The sequence below is a fragment of the Ornithodoros turicata genome, chromosome 7, assembly GCF_037126465.1.
Source record: "Ornithodoros turicata isolate Travis chromosome 7, ASM3712646v1, whole genome shotgun sequence".
Lineage (NCBI taxonomy): Eukaryota > Metazoa > Arthropoda > Arachnida > Ixodida > Argasidae > Ornithodoros > Ornithodoros turicata.
Window position 1 is genome coordinate 28,740,141 of NC_088207.1, and position 23,053 is coordinate 28,763,193.

General features: G+C 46.3%; 1 protein-coding gene across 2 annotated transcripts in view; it reads left to right on the forward strand.

Moving 5' to 3' along the window:
* LOC135399757 (runt-related transcription factor 1-like) overlaps positions 1-22,468 on the forward strand; it is a 75,373-nt gene extending 52,905 nt beyond the window's left edge. For both annotated transcript variants that reach the window (XM_064631487.1, XM_064631488.1), the window contains exons 4-7: positions 10,880-11,074; positions 13,268-13,476; positions 14,089-15,020; positions 22,053-22,468. In XM_064631487.1, the coding sequence (XP_064487557.1) occupies positions 10,880-11,074; positions 13,268-13,476; positions 14,089-14,634 (950 nt within the window). In that variant the 3' untranslated portion in view covers positions 14,635-15,020; positions 22,053-22,468. The remainder of the gene's footprint in view (positions 1-10,879; positions 11,075-13,267; positions 13,477-14,088; positions 15,021-22,052) is intronic.
* The last annotated feature ends 585 nt before the right edge of the window (positions 22,469-23,053 follow it).

Here is a 23,053-nt window from a genome sequence, read left to right on the forward strand (position 1 = left end):
TTGCAAGGTCTTGGTGTCAACTAATGTTTGGTGAACTTTGGTGAACTCAAGTAAGCTTTGGTGATATGTTCTGACCCAAAACTTCGTAATCGCTCCTGTATGTCAGCTCGGGTCTTTCAACTTCTGGCGCATGTTAATTGCTTTGGTGACCAAGGAAATAAATGCCGGCATTCTCTTGTACCTAATCCCTTGGGGATTCAACTGGCAATATGAATAGGAACAGTTTTCTGACGAAGGGGTCGGGCTATTGACAAGGAAGGTCAAGCGTGGGACCACCTTATTGTGCAGGAGGAGAAACGACAGATTCGTGAACTGGACGAGGAAGGAAAGTATTTTGAACACTGAGCAGCAAATACTGAGAAAAGTATTTGAAATACCTTAAAAATACTTGTCGCAAAAGCTATTGAGTATAGAGTACCAAAATACCGTTAAAACTATTTAAAGTACTGCATTTTGAGCACGGACTCAAGATACGTAGAAGTCTGGTTAGGTGGCCAAATAGACCTCCCAAATTATAATCTCGTATCTAATTCCAATTGGAATGCGAAGGGCCCTGCGCTTCGAACTGAGAGTGTCCCCTTCAGTGAACTAGTGGATTCCAGGTATAGATGGAACACTAGGGTTCAACCAAATATCGAAACCGATCTTCCCACTTTCCACCACCACCCACCTATTGATGGTACCAGGTACACGCGTCATGGTGCATGTACCGGCATTGTATGTCATTTCCTCGCCGATGACGCAGTCCCAGCAGCTGGTTCAGAGCATATTGCTTCGTGCAACTTGGCTCTCTCCATCGACAGGAATACCATTCAGGCTACAAGAGACACAGCAGTACCCTCATGCAACAGCTAACGTTCCATCGGCACATCCATTTACTAGTGAATACTCGCCATTGAGCGATACAGAAATTAGTACACGTGAAGCCTGCTCTACCAAACGCGCCGGAAAACAGCAGCGGTATGCAACGGCATAGTTGCGTCACGGAGCAATACCACGACAACGCTCAGGGTACTTCCCTGCTGGGGTTAGGACTAACGAGGCTTGGTTTATTAATCCTTAATCTCGTAACCGCATTCGCGTGCTCGTTACTTGGTACAGCTGGTGCAGCATATTGGGAAACGCATGGCAGTCACGCATGGGTTGAATGCCGAGAGGATCCGCATTGTTTCGAAGTGAACGCCAGTTTGACTATGGATCACTGCTTGTTCTGGTGTACCAGAATGTTTCACATAAAAAAGAAATTTTTTCTCATCCTTTTATATACGAGACAACAAATTCAGCAATCTGCTACAATTAGCCGGGGGTCAATTTGAAGGTATTTCCGTGAACTCTTCCCCAGTGTAGCTCTTTTCGTACCTTTTTTCTTTGTGTCATGAACACATTTACATCATAATACACCACGTTGTAGCGGTGTAGAGCTTCGTTGCGTATGAAGCATCAATATGATAATGTTATCGTATAGCCTTCTCGTCGAATCGTGACTGCATGACATATAGTCAACAATGAGGGTAGTATACTTGCCCATAACCCGTTTCTACGTCTAAGAGTGAACTACATTCGGTCACAGCATGTGAAGAAAGAAAACGCTGCCGTGTAGATGACAAAGTTCAGTTAACACTGCTACATGATTCAGTGACAAACGTCACCGGCCAGACGACAAAGAGTGCACATACCCATAACCGCCATCTGGCTAAGGCCTATATGTAACGGTCCTAATGTGTCTTATGAAAGAAATATCCGTGTTCATTAGTATGCACCCCAGTTTACGTTTACCAACACCGTCGTGTTATACACGTGGAGAATAAAAGTTTCTACGTGAAAGCACCAGGACAGAACTCCAGACCGAAGGTGTCGCGTCTATTTGCCATAGCATGCAGGGATTTATTACGCTGGGCGCTACCAGACGCACCTTGTGTATAGAGTAAAGAGACACGGCAAAGGTCACTGCGTTTGTGGCGCAGGTAAAACGTTATGAGACATAAGATATACGTCGCCGTATCGCCTTAGCAGTGGGAGAACATCGTGTTAAGCGCCTATAAATCTCCATGCACTCTATCAGTCCCCAAGGAGACGGGAACACGGGGAGCAAGAGTAAAAAATCGTGTCCTTAGAAATATTCGCCCTTGAGATTCTAGGAAATCGGAGGGGTGAAAAGTAATGTATTACACCGTGCTGTGTTCGTCCTGCGAGCCAGTTAGGCAAGGTGAATTACATGGATAGTAACGTGTGTGCTGTTGTAGAGAATGTGGAGCATGTCCAATTGACATTGGTGATGCTAAGAAGACGGTGGGTACGTTTTAAAGTCTGGCAGTCGTCCACTATGACTATGAATGTACAGAAGGTTTTGAGATATTCCTAAGTATAATTCGAGTAGAGCTGGGATGTGAGATATTTGGTACCGTACGGTAGGTAGGTACAGCTATAGCGTAAAAGAAGGAGCGCAAGCAAACGTAGCAAGCATCTAGCAAACGTATCTAACTATCTAACTATCAAGTTATCTAGCAAACGTAGAGCAAACGTCAGACGTTATTATCACGTTATTATTTTTTTTTCGTGTTAGCGCCGCCAAGCAACCGTGGCTATGAGCGGCGTACAGATGCGGACAGGTGGAAAGAGGACAGCGGGAAGGTGTGCGGGACAGGAGGGGTTAGTATGCGTCCTGGACCGATTTCAGGGGGAACTGTGCCGACATTCGTCTGGAAAGTCTTCGGAAAACCCAGGGAAAACCTCAGACAGCACAGCCGGTGACAGGATTCGAACCCGTGTCACCTCCCAGTCTCGGCGTGGAAAGCGATCATCCTAACCGCTGTGTCACGGGAGCTGGTAAACCTTACGTGTAACATCACGGCACCATTACTAAGTGTGCAGATGCATAATGATAACGGACTAGCGGCAAGGCGTCGCGCTCGTTGGTGGTAGGCAAGGTCGTGCTGAAGACTGGGAGGTGGTGGGTTCGAATCCTACCACCGGCTGTGCTGTGAGGTTTTCCCTGGGTTTTCCGAAGACTTTCCTGACGAATGTCGGCACAGTTCCCCCTGAAATCGGTCAAGGACGCATACTAACCCCTCCTGTCCCGCACACCTTCCCGCTGTCCTCTTTCCACCTGTCCACATCTGTACGCCGCTCATAGCCACGGTTGCTTCGCGGCGCTAACACGAAAAAAAAATAATAACGTGCGAATTGGTAAATAAACAGTGAACATATAACAGCAGAATGGAGGCTAGCTGATGTAGATGCGAACAATGTAAGATTTCCTTCAGAATTCAAAGGGCAGAAGAGACATAAGACAGTATCTTCCTGTTCTGTCTTAGGCCTATCTGTTCCAATTTCAGACTCAAGGAAATGCTACTTTATTCGCAGGTAATGAAATATTATAAATATAATAAATTAAATATAATATATGAATAATCATTCGTACTTGTAAGTGACCAACCCTGTTGTTTCCTCGGTCGTTGTGCGTCCTTTTTTTCTTTGCTGGGGTGTCCGTATCTCCTTACGCGGTGCCCCCCCCCCCCCCCCCCGGTTGGATCCGCAAACTGAATATTAGTCTTATACCAGTGTGCAAGAAATACGGCTTGCAGATGTGTCATGACATTGTTGAGCTTACAGGTACAGATATAGCTTAGATGACAGGGCAAAGTGAATCTTCCTGCAACGAATTTGTGGCGTGTGGGATAACACGCAGCGCCTACCCATGATAATTTTGTATAGCTTATAGATAATTCGACCTCATTACAAATGGGGCTGATTTACACATTTCTATTCAAAAGCCGGCGTAGACGTGCAAAAATACGCGATTAGCGCTTCTGGAGCAGTGTTTAGGGTTGTACTTTCCTTCTGGCACGTATATAGCTGGTACCATATTTCCCGTGCCACGGTTGCATTGGAAACAAATGATACAGCAAATATCGTTGAAGCTACGAATTATAGGTACAAATAAAGGAAAAATAACAATAACATCTTCACGGCACCAATATACCTATCGTTATTGTGGGGCACTCGGAGGCAGTAGAATCTGAAACGCGAACGTCATAAGTTAGACGCGCAACACAGGGGGTGGCGGACAAGCTCCAGTATCATCGATATCGCTATATTTCTGCGCCATCTATCGTTCCTGTCCTGCTATCAGGAAAGCAGAAGCATGAAAGGCCATAGTGGAGAAAAAGGCGCACGGGAGGCGTTTGGGGGCAAAATGGAGGGCATCTGGCGGGTCATTTGTCAGGTCAGATGTGGGTAAGCGGCAGCAATCTCACCCAATCACGGTGGCCAGAACGCAATAGGCCGACAAGACGAAGTATTTGATATATGTGGACAGACGTCAGTTAAGTGAGGAAGCTGTCTTTTATTATCGCCGTTATTTAATGTAAGGTGGGTTACCTTCGCTGTTTCCAACACGTCGCAGTGTCTTTCGGTTATGCAACCATAGTAACAGAGGGGGAAAATATAAGAGTGCGATCATACGATATTTCTCGTGAGGAAATGCGAAGGCCGTGTGAAGATACGTTGGATGAAAGTAATGAACTGTTACAATGTTGGGGGAATTACCGTCTCTCTTTCGTGTAGGCACTGAACAGGATTACACGTGGTGGCGCAGACTCTGAGAAAAAAATGAGCAAATTGGAAAGTAAATGCAGCTTCGAGTCCCCTAGATTACAATTACTCCCATCTCAGCCCCCTGGCTCTAAAATTTACTTCCAAGCACTGCAAATAATCCCGAAACTTCGCATAAACATCCGTACATCTCCCGAAGGAGACTAAATCGTTGTGACAATAAATCTATCCCTAAAAGGATTAAGTTTACAAATTTTTCTTAGAGTGTAACATGCTGTTTCTTGCCAGATGTATAACAAATTTCATGTCGAATGGCAAGGATTCACCACGATGTCTGCAAAATTTCAACAACAACAACAACAACTTTAATTTGATGATGACGATTGGGGTGTTTCATCGGCAGAGGGGATCACAATTTTAATAAATAATGGCGATAGACACAATATCAGATCTCTATTAGATTCCTCGCGCTAATATCGCGCACATTAATTTAGCTTAATTAGAGTCTGTGTTTTAGTACGGAACAGCAACTGAAAGTAAAAGGGAGACTAAAGCTTCTGGGGCTCACCACACACCTGGGGCTCACCACACACCTGGGGCTCACACCTTCTTCCTTATTGGGTTTGATTCCAAAGATGGTCAGTATGGTTATACAGCCACACTGACCATATTCGGAATCAAGCCCAATCGTTATTAACTTAAGACGAAGTTGTGCCAAAGAACAACCCAGCTGAACTCCGACGAAGTCAATGGATGGAGCCAACAACAAATATCACTTTATTTTGATGATGACGATGAATGAGCTGTTTCGTTGCTACAGGCGACAGTCTACCCAACAGCTTGCGTTAAGTTAATGAAAATATAGCAATGAGGCTCGCAGCGAGGATAAACTCCTACGGAATCTAGAAAGCTGAACAGTGCTTTTACGTTATAGAGCGTTGGTCAGCTGGATTTGATCATGGACCGAGCAATTGCGTCATCACAAGAGGGTGAGAGTCTGATTTCAAGACACTGTACACTCTAAGGGGGCGGAAGTAAAATTGGGAGTAATTGCAGCTTCTAGTCCCCTAGACTGCAATCACCCCCATTTTAGTGCCCTAACCCCGAAATTTACTCCCCAGGACTGCAAATAGTCACTGAACTTCGTAAATGGTCTCCTGAATGCAACAGTCTACGTAAATGTATGCGCTCTTCGTGAATTTGATGCAATAAGGCTATAACTTAGCTAACTTAGCAATTTTCCATCCACACAGAGGAAAAAAATAGTTACAGGTTCTTTCTTGCGCAATGGTGCCGTATGCGTGTCGCAAGACACTATATCACTCGACATATCAGGGTTGACGGTTTAATTCGAACTATTTTCATTCATGCACGCGAATTATGTACCTGGGACTCTTAGAACAGAGCGACTTACTTACTTACTTAGAGACTTACTCCCTAAAGGGACAAATTTTTGTTGCGATGCATATAGTCCCTAAAAGGACTAACATTACTCCTTTTTTTCCTTAGAGTGTAAGTGTAGTCCTGAAAGGTTGGCAGCTAGTGCTGGCTATGGTGAAGGATGTGTTCCAGACGGCAGCTTGAAGAGTTCACTTGCCGCGAGCAGTAGCGCGACTGAGCAGCCAAAGCAGCATTGAACCGCATGCGATGAATGAACGGCTGAGGTCCTGAAACGGTATGCTTACATAAAATGCATGAGGGAGCGAGAAACCGTGCGCAACGCGGGAGTAACCTTTACAAGAGAAAGAGAGAAAAACGAGTTGGTTACTCCCTCGGCGTGACAAGCAGTGTGTTTCGAGACCGAGAAAGTATTAAAGCGGCGCGTCTGGTTTCAAGGAATGGCAGTAAATCACACTGCTTAAAATCAAATTACCTGGGTCCCAGCAGGAAAGCCAGAGATCAGTCGAACAGGAGCCCCCCCCTTCCCATGATGCACCGCGCGGTCCGTAGAGAACTTCCTTGACGCTCCCCTCTGCCTGCTAAGAGAGAAACAATCCGATTTCTCTTCATTCCGCCGAATTGAAACTTAATGTCCTCAGTGTTGCGATTACACCTCCCTTAGCCACTCTCTCCCTCTATGTTTCGTTCCTTCTCACGCTTTGGTGTGATCTAGCAGACGACCAAAGTATACCTTCCATGTCGTTTTTCCCCCCTTTGCGACAAAAGAAAAAGATAGAGGAAGAAGAAGGAAGAAAAAAAAAGGCTGCGGCATCTTTTAAACATACTTTGTTCTTATTACTGAACATCTTCGCAACACCAAGCGGCCTCTGTGTTGGAAACTAGAGATATTTATTACTATTTACACGTCCGAAGGAAAAAAAAAAGAGCTACAGGAGAGAAAGGAAAGTACTTATTTCGCTTTCAGTATTTATATGAAGATAGAGGACGAAGTACAGCAACGAAAACGGATGAAAAAGAAAAAAAAAACGGAAAAAAATCGCAGGCGGTCAAAAAGTTAGCAGACGACAGTGCGGGAAAGAAGTGGGAGAGAGAAGATTGGTCGGTTTGGCGGTGGCTAAAGGACTTCTTCAGTGCGGTTTGTTTCGGATACCTCTTTTTTAGTAGCACTTTTCCATGCAGAAACAAAGAGAGCAAGGAGAACAGTCTGAGATGCAGGCGTCTTTTCTTTCGTTTCTGCAGAAAGCTCCCATTGTGCTGCCCTCTTAGCGGACAACGCGTGAACGATCCCTATCGGATTGTCGCAGTTTGTTATTCCGTCTTTTTCTTGTTTTTATTTTTATTTTTTGCTTCCGAGTTTTATTTTGACTTTCTTTGTCTTCTCATTTCGTTTTTGACTCCTCGTTCGTACGCAGATAAGCTTCCCCTGCTATCGCGCCAGCTCCATTTTTCTCCCAATCTCTGTTCTATTCGGGCTTGGGTGGCATGTTTCTCCGCGCACTTCTTTTCGCGATTAACTCCTTTCCTGACGCTCTTGTTTTTTTGTTTTTTTTTCCCTTTTACTCGGAAAAGAAAGCTGTTCAGTTGGGAAATACCCCGGCCTTCCTTTGTTTCTTTCTCCATTATTCTCTCCTTCGTCTTTTCAACGCTCTTAGTTGGCTGCGGCCTGCTGGGCGTCTTAGAATGGCAATTAATTAATTATTAGAGTTCTCACTGATTGCGAAGAAAAAAGGCGGAAATGTTTGTTCTTCAGTTTTAATGTGATTATAATTTTCTTTCATTGCTCAGTTATTTTTTCATTTGTATATTTAGCATAGAATATCACAACTGAATTTAGTCTGAAGTTACAGGAAACAGATAAATGCATAAAACACACAGATACATGTGCCAATAAATATGCGAGACCCGGGCAGAAGATTACAGGAAAGCAAAAGAGCTATTTTATCCAAACAGAGTAAAAAGGTAGTGGTTTGTATATCATATGTTTATGCAGTGATGGGCAAAGTGCTTCAAAATTGCACTTAAAATAAAGTACCAATTTTCTAGCACCTGTTGTGCTTTAAGTACAGTACAAAGTACAATACCACAAATGTACTTAAAGTAAAGTACAAAGTCCTTTGCAATGTGCTTTAAAATACCAAGCACATTACAAATTTACATCGTATCGCTGGATGCTTCAACACTTGATGGTGATAGAAGGTGAGCTAATTATATTTCGACTGTTATCTTTAGAAAGTTTTTAGCAAGTTTTTTGCAAAGTTCCAGGTAGCAAACATGGATAGTTTACTTCTGACCGATTAATACGAACTGAAACAAATGATATAATTTTCATTTACACGTGCACAGTTCTACTAGTGCAAAACTGTCACAGTGCGCAGCGTTCTCGTTCTTGTCTCTGAACACAGAAGACTTGCTTCTCGGACATAAGAGACACAAGCCAACAGCAACTGAGCACCCTTTTTAGAAATTATTCAAGTTTTGCGTTTGCATTGCTTGAATAGTCGAAAGGAAAGTACCTAAGAAAAGTGCTTAAAGTACAGTACAAAGTACACAAATTGAACTGTACTTCAAGTAAAAGTGCAAGTACTGAGAAATGTACTTAAAGTAGTACTTGAGTAATTGGTACTTCAAGTACTTCCCGTCACTGTGCTTATGTCTCTCTGTATGTGTGTGTGTCGTGGACGATTGTCTTGTGTGGATGTAAGATGACAATGGGCGATAATCCTTCAGGGGGATGAAAATGCAATCTCGGCGCATGGAATGACAAATATGGCACTTAATACGCTCAGTACACCTTAAGCGTAGCAACCAGTTTCGCCGTTGGTATGTTCTGGCAGCATCAAAGGCCCACAATAGCTATGAAGTTGAATTATATCACGGTGAAACAGCTGTGTAATATCGAACCATTTCCGTCCATTCCGCGGCAGAGCTCCAAGAAAACATAGGAAACATCACCGCTGTGTCTAAAAACAAGACAACAAATGTTCAAAAAGAATGCCGGTCCATGTTGGTCACAACAGCACCGCCATTTCCTCCCACTCAATATAAGGATTACCCATCAACGGCTCTGCGTCGTCTCCGCACCTTCGCTCCCCCTCCCCCCTCCACCCCCTCAAGTCACGAAAAGCAGATTCCCGTCGCCTTCGCCACTCGAAACGCGCTGACCCTAAATTTACCTAAACCTCCCCTTTCATCCCTTGCGCACACCGAGAGCCGTCTCTGTTTATGTTCATAATTCCATTATCGCGTCGAACAGAAGCGTTCGTTCCTGGCAGCCTTTCCTCCTCGCCCATTGCGGACGAGCATTAAAACAAGAAGGAATCCTCTTCGACAGCGCATGCGCGTCACGTCTGTGCTGCGGGGGGGAAATCCTAAATAATTTGAGTCGGAATCCAGCGTCACGTCGTTCGCTCAACAGCTTATGGGTATATGGCCGGCGCTGCTGCGACGGAGTGATCCCAATAAACTTATGAAAAGTAATAAAAAAGGATTATCGACGCTAGCGTCGCGGCTCTTGTCGTGTATCAGGAAGACACACACCTTATACTGCTTTTTCGAAGAAGATGAGATGAAGCGGGATGGTCTGGAGCGATAAGCGATAAGCCGCTTCCCTTTCTTTGCCTGGTTTCCTTAATGAGATTGATGTTCCGTGAAAGTTGCTTGAAACTTTTGGGTATGTCCTGGGGGTTATTAGCTGATAGGCTGCCTATCGTTGTGTTTTTGCGCTGAGCTGCGCTGGCAGGACGTAATGAATTGTAACAGTGGGACCGTGTTCGTGGTATAGCGCGTGGGTTACACGTCTTGGGGGAATTGATGATTAGTTTGCGATTGCTGATGAGTGAAGAAAGCTTGGATGAATCGACTTGGGGGGGGGGGGTTGTTCCGACCCGCGGGAAAGGTGACTGCCGCAAAAAAAAAAACGTGCTTCCCAAGCTTCCCTTGCACACAGGAGCGAGGACAACGGCAGCCGCATGTGCGACTCCGACACGGCAATGAAAATCATCATGACCACAGCTGGGTGTCCTACCACGTATCGGTCCATAGACGATGGAGGGCCGGGCGTACGCGCAATGCATTCTGGACAGGTGCTAGTAAAACGTCATGGCAATCATCAACATATAGGTGACTATAATGACGAATTCGGGTGATCACTTCATGGCAACACGACCTACCGCTCGGAAATTGCTAGGTCGCCGCCCAGGGATCCAGCAGTTGTAGTCGCTTGGGGCATCGCCGTCGCCCGTCTTTGGGTTCCGTCGTCTGCTAAAACACGTGAACTTCGACGTTCGGGCCAATGAGGGCAGTCGCCACCGTTCCAGTGCGGATGTGACGACACTGGATATAGTTGGGCAACCCGCTGCTCGGTCGTTTGGGGATCGGGCGAAAAAAGTGAATTGCCACGCGAACATGCGAGATTGCTTGGCTTTTACCAAGCGAACGTGACTCGGAATCTGGCAAATCTGGCAAATGACTCGGAATCTGGCAAAAAAAAAAAAAAGTTGCCACGCACCCGTATTCGCCACAAGAATGGCAGCGTCCAATAATCAACAGGCCAAGCAGTTTGAACAGGCAAAAGTATGTGGGGAAAGCAGGACGCGTATATACAGGACGCATCTCGCGCGGTTCTTACTCCTACAGGTGTTACCTCAATAATGCTGCAATTTTTGTGGCCGGTACCTGCAACGCTCTTCCACGTAAAGCAGGAAGAACTGTCACAAAGAGGTGCATGCCTCCCGTTTTCGATAAAGAGGTAGAAAGAACGGCGTCACTCTGAATTATGGTGTGTGTCACGTGGTGAGGATCCGTTTTTAGAGTGCTTCCTTTGCATCAGTAGGTGTTTTTCACACGATTATCCGGTTGCGGTGTATGGTGTATAACAGAAAACCACACGTTCAACAAATTGTCTTTTTTTTTCCGTCTCTTATAGATCTGACGCAAGTGTTTCACCTGGGAGCAGATCCTCACTGGGGAGCGTACCAACATTACTCCACGTACCTGGCCGCTACAGGATCAGCTGGAGCCTTCGGGACGCCGGCTGTGGCGGGCTACACCGTCGAAGCCGCAGGTCCGCATGAAAGCTCATGCCCTTCCAGCGGCAACACCTCTGCGCAAATTACTCCCGGTACGTAAACAGGAGCCTTAGAAACAATGCTACACAAGCACCACACCGGTTTGCCAACAAGTAGAGTGTCCCATGATCACCACTGATGCTCTTAATGGACTTGCCTTTTGTCTGCTTTTATTCGGCTTCATTTATCTAATATAGCGACTACATATACCGTATATAACCGAGAGAATTCCAACCTCCCCACAAATTAAACTCCTTCCTAAACCAATGATAATAAACCTGAGCGATGGACAAAATTCTCTCAGGACAACCACGCAACAGGACACTTGAGCTCTTCTGTGGTCTTCCTGTACTTCACCCATCGCTCACGGGTTTATAATCATGGAGTTATTCCACCAGCTTGCCTGCCTTTATGCCATTCTCTCCTTCATAAACCCTTGCCTCCGCAAGAACTTTCCCTCAAAGTACCACACGCCTGGTGTGCTTCCTTTATTTCTCCGCAGCTCAAAACTTCCCCCCAAAACTTCTGTCATTCTCCTGTGTTTAACAAAACGTGGCAGCTTTAATTCCCTCACATCATTCTCTTCAGCTTCCGCTCGTCGAACCCGCGGCCGAAATCCTTCTCCTTCCTTCGCCTCACCAATACCGCACACTTCTTTGACTCGATCTACTTTTCTCACCAGGGAAACCTCAATCGCAGCCTTGCAGCTCCAAAGTGGCTGGTGCGCGCCTCCATTTCGGAACAGAAAGGATCCTCCTCCTTTATACACCGTAGTCCGATGTGGATTTAGCTAATGAACGAGAACGGTTTGCGGCACCAGAAATCGTTACTCCTTTTTTTCCCTCCTACTTTGATTTTTTTTTGTCTTTGTCATTCGTTCATTTCGTGCTATAGTGTTCTTCAATCTTTTCCTCTGCCGATTTTTTTTTCTTTCTCTCTTTCCCTTTCTTTTTTTGTGGGGGGTGTTTCTTTCGCTGTGGCGGCTAAACGAAACGCGGCGCGATACCCCTTAATTTTTTCGCGCCTTGGAGCGTTGTATGAAAACGACGGCAGGCAGCCCCACCGCCATCGTCATTAAATTCAATGGTGTCGCCCCCAATCGGGAGACGTGCGAACGATATATCCACTTATTTTAAATTAGGGTACGCGTCCTATTCGCTTTCCTGCTTCTTTCGTCTTCATTTGCTCGTGGCGAATAATTGAGAAAAACAAAAAACAAAAACGAAGGTCTAAAAAAAAACGAGCTCGTGGGAGGAAAAGTGAGATGCCGTGGCTATCATGGGGGCTTCTGTTTGGTTTGGTGTTTAGTTCGCCCCGACTCGGCTACGTTGTGCGTTAATTGTGCTCTGCAGGGGGATTGTTCTACTTTGTAACGCTGTCTTATAATGGTGGGAACGAATTTCAAAGATACTTTTATAGCTTCGACAAGAAGTATATCAAATTGAAAAGATTAATGTTGTTAAACTTCCACATTTCCTCGTATGAGGTGCGAACATAAGTACTCAGAAGTACGCAATACTCAACTTGAACGTCATCTACAATGACTGCAGGTGTTGAGATCACGTAATGCATGTTAAGCGTGGGGCCCGGACCCGTCAACTTGTTAAAAACAACTTTTTTCCGGTGTCCTCCCTTCATCGAAGCAGATGGAAAATAAACATTATCTATTCTATCTATCTATACCTATATATAAGTAAACCAATTCTCGACCAGCTAAAGTGTGATGTAAAACTGAAGACATAATTTTCGAGGTAACATAGATAATGGGTTAGGGTAGACCCCCCCTCTAGGATAGACTTCCCCCCCCCCTCTTTCGCACTCTTTGCTACCCTTGCTCTTAAAACGTAACTTCACCGAATAATACGTTCCCGGACAATTCCATCATCCCTAAGGACATCGTTCTCTCCTTCATTTGTTGAAAAGGGGAGACGTATACCTTTTGTGACACTTATGGAGTTACATTAATTGTCACAAAAAGACGTACGCTTTGCGCTTTGCATAAATCAAAAGTAAGAGTGGTATCATTCTGTGCAACTGGCCGGCCTTCAGCGTGTTGTGTGGCGAAGTTCTGTTTTAACAGTCTAGTCTTCATGAGAGTTGATTCATGTACAAGGACCGAAAATATTTTCAGTGACCGATCACATTCTATAGGAGACTATTTGCATTTATAGATTTCGTATTCATTGTTATTAGCATTTTTCGCGGCATTGTGATGTCTATTGACGATTGTCTTTATTGCATTGCAGGCAGTGGAGTAGGTGAGCGTTCAAACGGTTCGAACGGCAACTTCCCCGAGCAGGCCACGAACCTCTCTTTAAAAGCAGATGCCTCATTGGCTTTGAGTCGCTACAGCAGCGCTGTCGCGGCCGCTCAGGATATGTGCCTCACGGACAGGCTGTCAGAGCTGAGGCAAGGCCTTGCGGGAGTCAATGCAGCTGCCGGTTTCAACCAACAGGTACGTTAGGCTTCAAGTTAGTTATACTAGTTCACAGATTTCGCTCATAAATGGCCGTTTCTCAACGGGCACTTAGGTACAGCAAGTGGTTAATAGTTAAGAACGTTGAGAAGAACGCAAGCATTTCACTACGGGGTGTGCACACATATAAGTCAGCACGGTTTTCGTTCGACTTTACAAATGTTTAAAAAAATCGTGTTACCGTACATTCTTAAAACATTGCTCTTGTTACATATGCAAGGAATAGCCGACGAATGAAGGGCAAGCAGCTCTGCTATCGATTAAGCCAGTGCAATGGCTCGTCCTCCAGTCTTCAATAACAGTAGCTATAGCATGACTATGAAGGCATTGTTCAATGGGACCGATAGAAAGCGCGGCATATAGTGCTCAGATGTTCCAAGACTGACAGACGGTGGGCAGCTATGTGTACATACGCTTAGACAAGCGCGAAAGAGGCAGACCGCCAATATTTGGCACAGTTTGGCATTCCCGCTACCGCGGTCAGTTCCTGCTCGGCTGACAAGGTTTCTTGTTAACGTGCTTTCAGCTTACGTACGTGTGTACATCCACCTTGAGTCAATGAGCAACATTTCTCTCCTCTACTCATTACAGCCGAGCACAACCGCAAGTCTCCTCGTAAACTCTGCCGCAGCGCCCTACCTAACCCACGCCGCCGCTGGCTATGCCGGTCTCCTCGGGCCGCACAGTTACTACGCCAGCGGCAACGGAGCTGCCTACCTTGGCGGTCCAGTTGTTCCTCCCTCCCTGCTCTACCCGCAACTCTACGGTACGGTGGGCCAAAGTCCCGGAGGAATTCACCCAAGCCTCCACCTTCTGCGCGCCGAACTCCGGCCCGGCTCCCATCAGTCTCCTTCATCGCCCGACCGAACTCCTGCTGGGTCGCCCAACATTGATAGCGACGCCAGTTCTGCTTCGCCGAAGCACGAACCAGCCGACGAGTCCATCGAGAGTGACCACAGTACGGCGCCATCCGAAGACAGTCCCAAGAAGACGCCGTCTCTGGCTGTCACGGTCAAGACGACGGTGGTGGTGACGTCATCCACCGCCACAACAACAACAACAGCCACATCGTCATCGTCGACAGGTTCCACGAATGGTCATACGAGTTCGGACTCATCTCTCTGGAGGCCGTACTAGTGGTGGTGTTAACTGTACAACTTGTGTGGGGGGCGCGACAGGATCGTGGTTGCCAGACTACAGAGAATCCAGCGACGGACAGCAGGAAGGATGAAGACGCGAAAAAGAAAAAGTGCAACAATGTTGCGTGATAGTGATATCGCGAAAAGTTCATCCGTTGACTGGTGCAGAGCAATGAGGGTTGTGAGAGTGAAGTTTTGAAGTGAGAAAAGTAAGGTGCTTTAGTTACTCGCATAAACGACTGAACGTGACATTAACCACTCAAGTGTAAATACAGCGTGACGACACGTTATGGACGAACGAGGGCAACATTTGTTTCTCCCCTTTTGTACTGCCTTTCCAAGCTGAGGACGCCGATCTGCATGGCGGTACATCAACGTGATTATGTAAGTCCATTGCGTTTTCTTCGCAATATTTTTTAAAATTTTATTTTGGGGAACAATTGCATCATGGAGCTGGTCGGGTCCGGTGGCTGGAGTAGTGTGATATTCATTTGTATCGTCGGGATCAATACTCACAAGGACAAAGACAATGGGTAAAACGGTTGTCCTCTTTCTCTGATGGACCCGTCTTCTTCGGTAGTTCCACCAGTCAATGCTCGGGGGTATCCCGAAATGCCACCGTTAAGAATCCACCGTTTAGAATACCATATGTTCAAAATCCCAAACGGCGCTAGCGTAGCGTTGCGTGCGTGCCCAACTGTGGGGGGCCCCCCGACGGCGTGGGGAGCGTGGGAGCGTGGGGAGCCCCCCAACCTCTGAAAACTAACCTACCCTAACCAAATTCTAACAATTTTTGCTGCTCTGATGTGGCCGCCATGCTAAGCCTAACGGTCGCAAAGAACTTTGTTTTTATTCACGACAATGACTTCTACTGACGTCAAAATCACGCAATACTGCGAGGTTCGTCAGTAATATGTATTATTCAACACTATCATTGCGCCATTGTTCATATTAAAGCTTTAATTTAGAAATCTGGGATTTTAAACGATGGATTCTTAACGGTGGAATATCGTGGCATCCCCCAATGCTCGAACGGTATGCCTCTTCTAAATAATCTCTTACGCTGCGAAAGATTGTTTCAATACGCAGGAAAGAGGGTAAAGTTTGGAGAAACCACGTGACGAAGTATCTGCCTCCTCACAAGGCAGCAATATGGGGGAGGGGGTATTTGCAGACCAATGTGTTCGCTCAGTGGGCAATAGGGGAGAGAAGCGCACCGGGGAGCTGCGCCGACAGCTGGCCTGCCTGCATAGCGTATTCGTAGACATCTTTTTTTCCGCGGCCATCTTATTTCCTGATTTACCGAATCCCTGCTCCACGTTTCGTCGACTCGAGTTCTACAATAGATCGTCGGCATTATAAATCATTGGAGTCTTCACGGTTTGAAATGCGCGCGCAGAAAGGCGTATGCGCGACGTACGTCAGGGTGGGGAAATGCGGACGCCTTTGCCTTGACGTGACGGGCTTGGCTCGTGACTTCCTTTCCGCGGGGAATACACGAGGAGGAGGAGGAGGATGTGTGGGAGAGGATGCTGAACACGTCACGAAAAGGTCGTGGGAGCGATGAGTACATTCTCCGGTTGCTCCTCCCCGTAGTCGCAGGTCCGCTGCCGATTGTCACGACAAACCGTACAAATAACTCTGGAAGTACGCATTACATTATGCCACAGCATACAGCTCGCTTGCTTCTTAGTCATCTTTTCACTGGAAATATGCCGTTTTGGAGCGAAAGAGCTCGCAGGGGAGTTTTCGCAATCAAATGCTCCTGTCACAGATTTCTGTTTCAACGGTTTCAAGGAGTGAACTTTCCTCCTAACAGTGTTTGTAACTGTAGTCTATCTCTCCCAATAAGTGTTTACCGAGCGTTCTGCGTGCCACGCGGAACTATGCTGTACGTGTGCGCGAGGGTATCACGCGTTCTGGGCTGAATTCATAGAGACCCACGCCCGCCGCCATCTGTCTTAAAGCATCTACGAAGCGACCCGGGCAACCACTCAGGCAGCAGAGCCAGTGCCAGGATTAGAACCCGGATAATAGGCGGTTTGAACCGCATAACTCCCTCAAGGTTTGCGTCATTCGAACAGCGGAACGTCCGTTTTAGTGCGGGAAAACGTCCCCCGAACCACAGCCCCTCGACCGCTGGATAGCGAGATCGAGGGGCCGTGCCCGAACGCTCGAATAGTTTACGTGGTATCGGGACGCGGTACAGTGGCTTACTCGGTGACATGCCATTGTTCGAACGAACGAACCGGGTCTGCGAGACACTTTATAATGTATCTATCAAAAGTAAGCTGTCCCAGTATCGATATCTGGTTCTTGTCCTGCTTTCCACGTTCTTACTCAAGTGCTGTGAACAAATAAAGCTAAGCACACTACAATGAATAAGACATTCCGCTCTGCAAGTAAAATGTCGTGCGTGGTAAGCTTCAATAACGTGAACTTGCTCACGTGATACATTGTAGCTGTAGCACAGCGATTTCTTTTTACTTTTTTTAATGGCTTATCCCCATGCGGGTGAGATTAGTGAGCCGTTGCTCTGAGCTTTCGAGAGGAGAGCGCACCAGGGAGGGTATAGCGATATCCCTTCCAACGTGCTCATCAGCACTGCTGCCGGATAGCAGGCTGTAGCCTGTTAGGAAGGGTAGCGCTATCCCTTTCAAACCTATATTCTGCGCGTAAGTTTCTTACATCAACTTGCCATACAGGAATACGTTACAGCAAAACAGATTGCTTTACTGTATAAGTAAAAAGGGGTAAATGCAATGGAGCGCGGACTTACGCACTTGAGTTTGGCTTTACTCTTCAACCCCGATATTCTCCCCATGTCCAAATCGTCGCTACGCTTGAAGGCAGAGAGGACGTACAGGGGGCTTGATACACCTCTCTCTCTCTCTCTTTTATTATTCGGTACTTGTTTTCCTCTTGCACTGATTAGAATAATAAACCTCTGATTCTCTTGATGCCTTTCTAAGATCTCGAATTGCTTTACCTCTTCGAAACTGGCTTCTAGTTATGCATTAGCTACACAAAAAAAAGCAAGAAAGAGAAAAGCGTCAGTCCTCGAATAATTTCCATTGTGAATGCAAGCCACGTGCTCACTTCAGCACGCACGCAAGTGCCCCCATGAAGCTAGCGCATTCCACTATAGCGGGAACCTGGCTAACACAAGTTTAATGCGCTTAGTGCTAGCGAGGCCTTCCGGTAAATTACGGGGGACATCGTACACATTACCCGACTCTCGCTTTAGTGTCATTCTTACGTCGCAACAACGAAACGGAGCAAGAAAGAAAAAGAGACGGTCTTACCGTAAATTCAGATGAGGGAGAATGTCGCCACTGTGAGTGCAGTAGCAATAAGAGCAGAGTATAGACCAAAGGGTGCCCTCATAAATTCCAGTCTGCTGCGTGCAACCGCAAGACCGCGAGACCCTTGTGAAGTAGCTGTATCACCGGCCAAAGAGGGGCCGTAAATATTTCGCAGGGGAGAACCTAAGAAGCGACAGCGAAGGTGGCGTCTTTGCCGTAAGAAGTGCATGCTGGTATGAAAAGAGCTATGCACAAGTCTAATACGAAACTGAATTGGTTCGGAAATGTTTCAAGTTATCATTTGGGCGTCCTCTACGCTCTGGAAACAGAACTTCACCGTATAACTCCCTCAAGGTCAAACAACCTTCACGATGGCGTCACTGTCTCTCCTGATTTGCTTTGGATGAGGGGCGTACGCCAATTTCGTAACACTTATGGCGAATTCGTGTGATCATTTCGTGGCAACACGGCCTAGCGCTCCGAAATTGATAGGTCGGCGCACGAGCTGCATCACGTGACCGTTGCCATCCGAACATGAATGCAAGGAATCTAGCGGTTTTAGTCACTTGGATCACGTTAGGGGCACCGCTGTCGCCCGTCTTTGTGTTCCGTCGTCTGTTACACCAGGTGAACTTGGACGTGCGGGCCAATCAGATCGGTACCGTTGCAGTGCGGATGTGACGACACCGGATATAGTTGGGCAACCCGCTGCTTGATAGTTTCGACACTGGGCAAAAAAAGTGTTAGCTGGAAAATTTCTGGTGCTCGGAAAGTGTCCTCAGTAACTCAGTCGGTAACGTGCTGACTTGCTGAGCTCAAGACCGCGGGTTCGATACCGGCCGAGGGCGGTAGCAATGTGGGGGAGGTAAATATTACTTCCAGCACTGTGTGTCGGAGATTTTCCGCGCACGTCAAAAGAACCCCAATTGGTCCAATTATCCGCAGCCCTACCCTGCGGTATGTGCAACATGTCGCCACACTGCGCAGAGAAACCGTACGTGTAACATCACGGTACCTTTAGTATTATTTTCGGAAAGAGCCACGCGAAGATTGCTTCGCTGTGAGTTTTAGTATATCGTACGCTATCGCCTTTGCGTACGATATACTAAAACTCACTAACGTGGTGGTTTTGCGCAATGCACGAAACTATGTTCTGCGCGTGCGCAGAACCACCGACGCTATCCCTTACGTACGCGAAGGCGATAGCATACGACGCACTAAAACTCTCTATTAACTTTAACAAATAGAAGACAGAATGATACCCTTCTGAGTGGCGCTTATTAACGAGCGTGTTATGTCGTGAAGTTACGTTTCTAGAGTATCGCGTATAAGACAACAGCTGCGATAAACGGAACCTGACCATAGCAGGAAAAAAGAGAGTGAGAGAGAAAGCGTTATGTCTAACCAAGCTGGGAGCAACCGAATACGTCCCAGATGATTACCATCAGCATGGTTGATAACGATAATTCCCGCCTTTGCGTCGACGGTGCGTCGGTCCGTGGATTAATTTCGTCCGCTTGAGGGCGCTGAAATCGCTACACGTGGCACCACCCAATGTTCTTAGAGTAGAAACTCGCTGGCACTTCACGTCCTTAACAGCTGATGAGGCACAATGGCACCAAGTTGCTGCGGTGCCCTCGTTTGGGTTTGCCGGAGTTCGGGTTTCAGGGCTCGTCGGGATCACCCGGGGGCCCACTTATTTTGGGGTCAGAAAGGTTTCCACCTGTTCCACCGAGGCCCGGCCCATTAATGTAATACGCATTCAAACTGATTCAATAAAGGGGCTGTTGAGTTGTGATTCTCAAATCCTCTCTGAGCCATTTTTGTAGCCTTATAATGTTCGATGTTCTATACGTTAATTGTTGAGAAACTCTCGGGAATGTGTGCGTGGCTGACCTGGGATGTGCAGCACTTTCTTTAGCGACCCCCCATATACGGCACCCATAGACAGTGGAATATGACAAAAGCGGTACTTTGGATACTTGGTTCTTCTTCAGAAACACATAACTTATGAATAGCTTGTGAATTAGTAGACCACATTATAGACGAATTAGCCTGAATCTTTGACGAACCACCAGTGAGTTCTTCAATGGTTCATCAGCGAAACAGAGAAAAGGACAGAAAGCGCATGGGACTACGGTAGTCCTATGTTCTCTCTCTCTCCTTTTGTCTCAGTTTCACTGATCAACGTCCAATCAAGTGCGTATCCAGCTACTCCAAATCGGCACCGTCCTCACGAAAGTGATCTGCTTCTTTTCCTTTTTATCTCTTCTCTTTTGCTTGGTTTTTTCTTTTTCTTTTCAATAGACCAACAAGACGACCTCATGTTCGAATGAGCTTTCCTCCTTTTTCTTTTTTTTTTTCTCGAATAAACGTACATTCTCCTTATACAAAGTTTGGAACCGGCTGTGCAATCTAAAAACATGAAACGTTTACACAGTTATACGTGCATGGTAACTTGCGCGCAACCAAACCGACAGGTTCGGTTTCTATACTAACTCCTACACAGTACTCATTTCCAGAGCTTCGCGGTACATTCTCCCGATCAGATCTCCTTAGCTTCCTTCCAAGTAATCATAACGCGCTCCAACTGCGTGTACCCAATCTCAGAGCTGTACGCGCTGCTGCAGAATAATTTTTGCCCAGACGCAGAACTATGGAGACCTTGCTGCGAACGAAAATGAGTTCAGTTCTTTTAGTTTTGAGCTCCCTTCATAAGGGCCGTGGAGAAAGTGGTTACGCAGTAAGTACAAATATAAAGACAAACAACAAATGACACGGCACGAATGTTGTGTTTTTTGTGCGACCACTTTCTGCAGCGCCCTCAAAGAGCTCCAAAACTATAAAATATCAACCAGGCCCTACGTAAGCATTGTTCGGTTATGCAGCTCAGTTCGCGATTATTCCTTGTGCAACTGTAAACGTTGGATGGCGGTGGCTTACGTGGCCAGCTGTGGGGCAATTGGCTTCTCGGCTGCTACAACGAAAGTCTCTTGATCGAGTTTTTAGCTTAGAAAGAATTCTGATGGGGGAGCTGTACTTTTGTCGTTCAGAAATTAGGCGTTGTATATAGTTCACCGACTCGCTGGTGATCAGCAACACTGCCACATGCGATTGTGCCGCGTGTCACAAGGGGCGCGCCGGACGGGTAGGCGTAGTGTGATCATGTGGCCTGGGTTTGTCCAATCTAACATTTCACCGTCTGTGTTGCATTATGATCTGGTGGGTTAACTACTAGACATGTTGCTACTGGTCGAGAGTCATGTGTCGCCTTTCGGCCTCATATTTGTATTGCTTCGCGCAACGTTAACGGTGCATTGCAAGTAGTCCACACTCTCAAAACAGAACTTCACCGCATAGCACGCTCCTAAAGCCAACCGTCATCTAGAATGACATGGTTCTCTTACCTGATTTGTTGAAAACGGGAGGCGTACGCCTTTTTGTGCACCTATGCAGTTATGATAATTATCATAAAAAGGCGCACGCCCCGTGCTTTCCATGAATCAGATAAGATAATGGTACCATTCTGGTCAATCGTTGGCTCTCAGCGTGCTATGTGGTGAAGTTCATTTTTAAGAGTGCAGGATACCAGAAACGCAATATGCCGGATTGCACGGTGACGCCAGTGTACTACGATCAGGCGTACGAGCTTTTCTTGCTTGCTGAGGGTCTTCGTCCCGAACATCCTGTATTCATATGCATTTGGTGCACATAGGGTGCGTGAAACCATGCAAATAACTGCGGCAGTACAAATTAGTTGTGGGGATGTAGACTGACACGTACGGTCATGTGCACGTACAGTTCGGTGACTTGGAGGGGTGATGTCTTTCTATTTTTACCTTTTCATCTTTACAGTTTTCTTTCTCCTTTCACTCATTTCATTTCCTTTGTGGAAGTAGCAGAATTCGTCAGGTGACGAATTCAATATCTTCCGTTTTTTTTTTCTATAATCAAACTCAAACTCAGTTGAGGGGAAGAAAGGGGAATACCAAATGATGCAGCCTACCTAAAGTCCAGCCTCCAAGAACTGATTAGTTGTTTTCATATTTTTCGCAGCCACCTCCAAATTCCCTATCACGGTCATCTTACCACTGTTTCTTCTTCATTTCAGGGCCCAAGACAGAAGGTTGCCGCCGACACTTAGACGTCGAATTAAGCCGGGCAGACGGTTTTTCCGGTACCAAAAACCAGCAAGTCATCTACAAGGCCATCTGTATCTGTTGTACACTCCAACGTATTTGTGCATTCCACATTATCGGACGACACTTAATTTATTCCGAAGTTAGATTCCTTCTTCCTATATCATTTTCATTTCTCATGTTCAATAATGGAAGCCACGAAAGTATTTCAATATTTAACACGATTATTTTCTGTCGGAATAATCACTTCTATGTTGCGCCCTCTTGTGGTGTCCTCTACAGTTACAGAATAAAAGGTTGTTTGCCCGGATGCTAGCCATGTACAGCTCAACACGTAGCAGTTCTGTTTTTGTACGTTTCTGGAAAGGTGGGGAATAAAATGAATCACATCGAACATCGACTTCTCACGAGTACGTGTCGTTCATTGCATCCTCACCGACTTCACCTTGCCTGAACACTTTCGACCGAAGTTCTGACCGAGGCGCGTACTACGATACTTAGTCATGGCACACGATCACATACACTCTTAAAAATGAACTTCACCGCATAGCACGCTCCTAACCAAACATCATCTCGAATGATATCGTTATCTGCCTTGATTTGTTGAAAACGGGAGGCGTACGCCTTTTCTGTGACAATTATGAACAGCATAAGTGTCACAAAAAGGCGTACGCCTCCCGTTTTCAACAAATCAGGGCAGATAGCGATATCATTCGAGATGATGGTTGGCTAGGAGCGTGCTATGCGGTGAAGTTCATTTTTAAGAGTGTAGCACACACAGTACATACACTCTAAAAACAGAACTTCACCGTATAGCACGCTGTGCGCCAACTATTGCCACGAATGATAGGGTTATGCTTTGCTATGCGGTGAAGCACACAGCGTGCTATGCGGTGAAGTTCTGTTTTTAGAGTGTAGGTGCCTTTAACGCAACGGGGTGAGATCTTGTCCGTGAATTGATCCGGTATGCAAT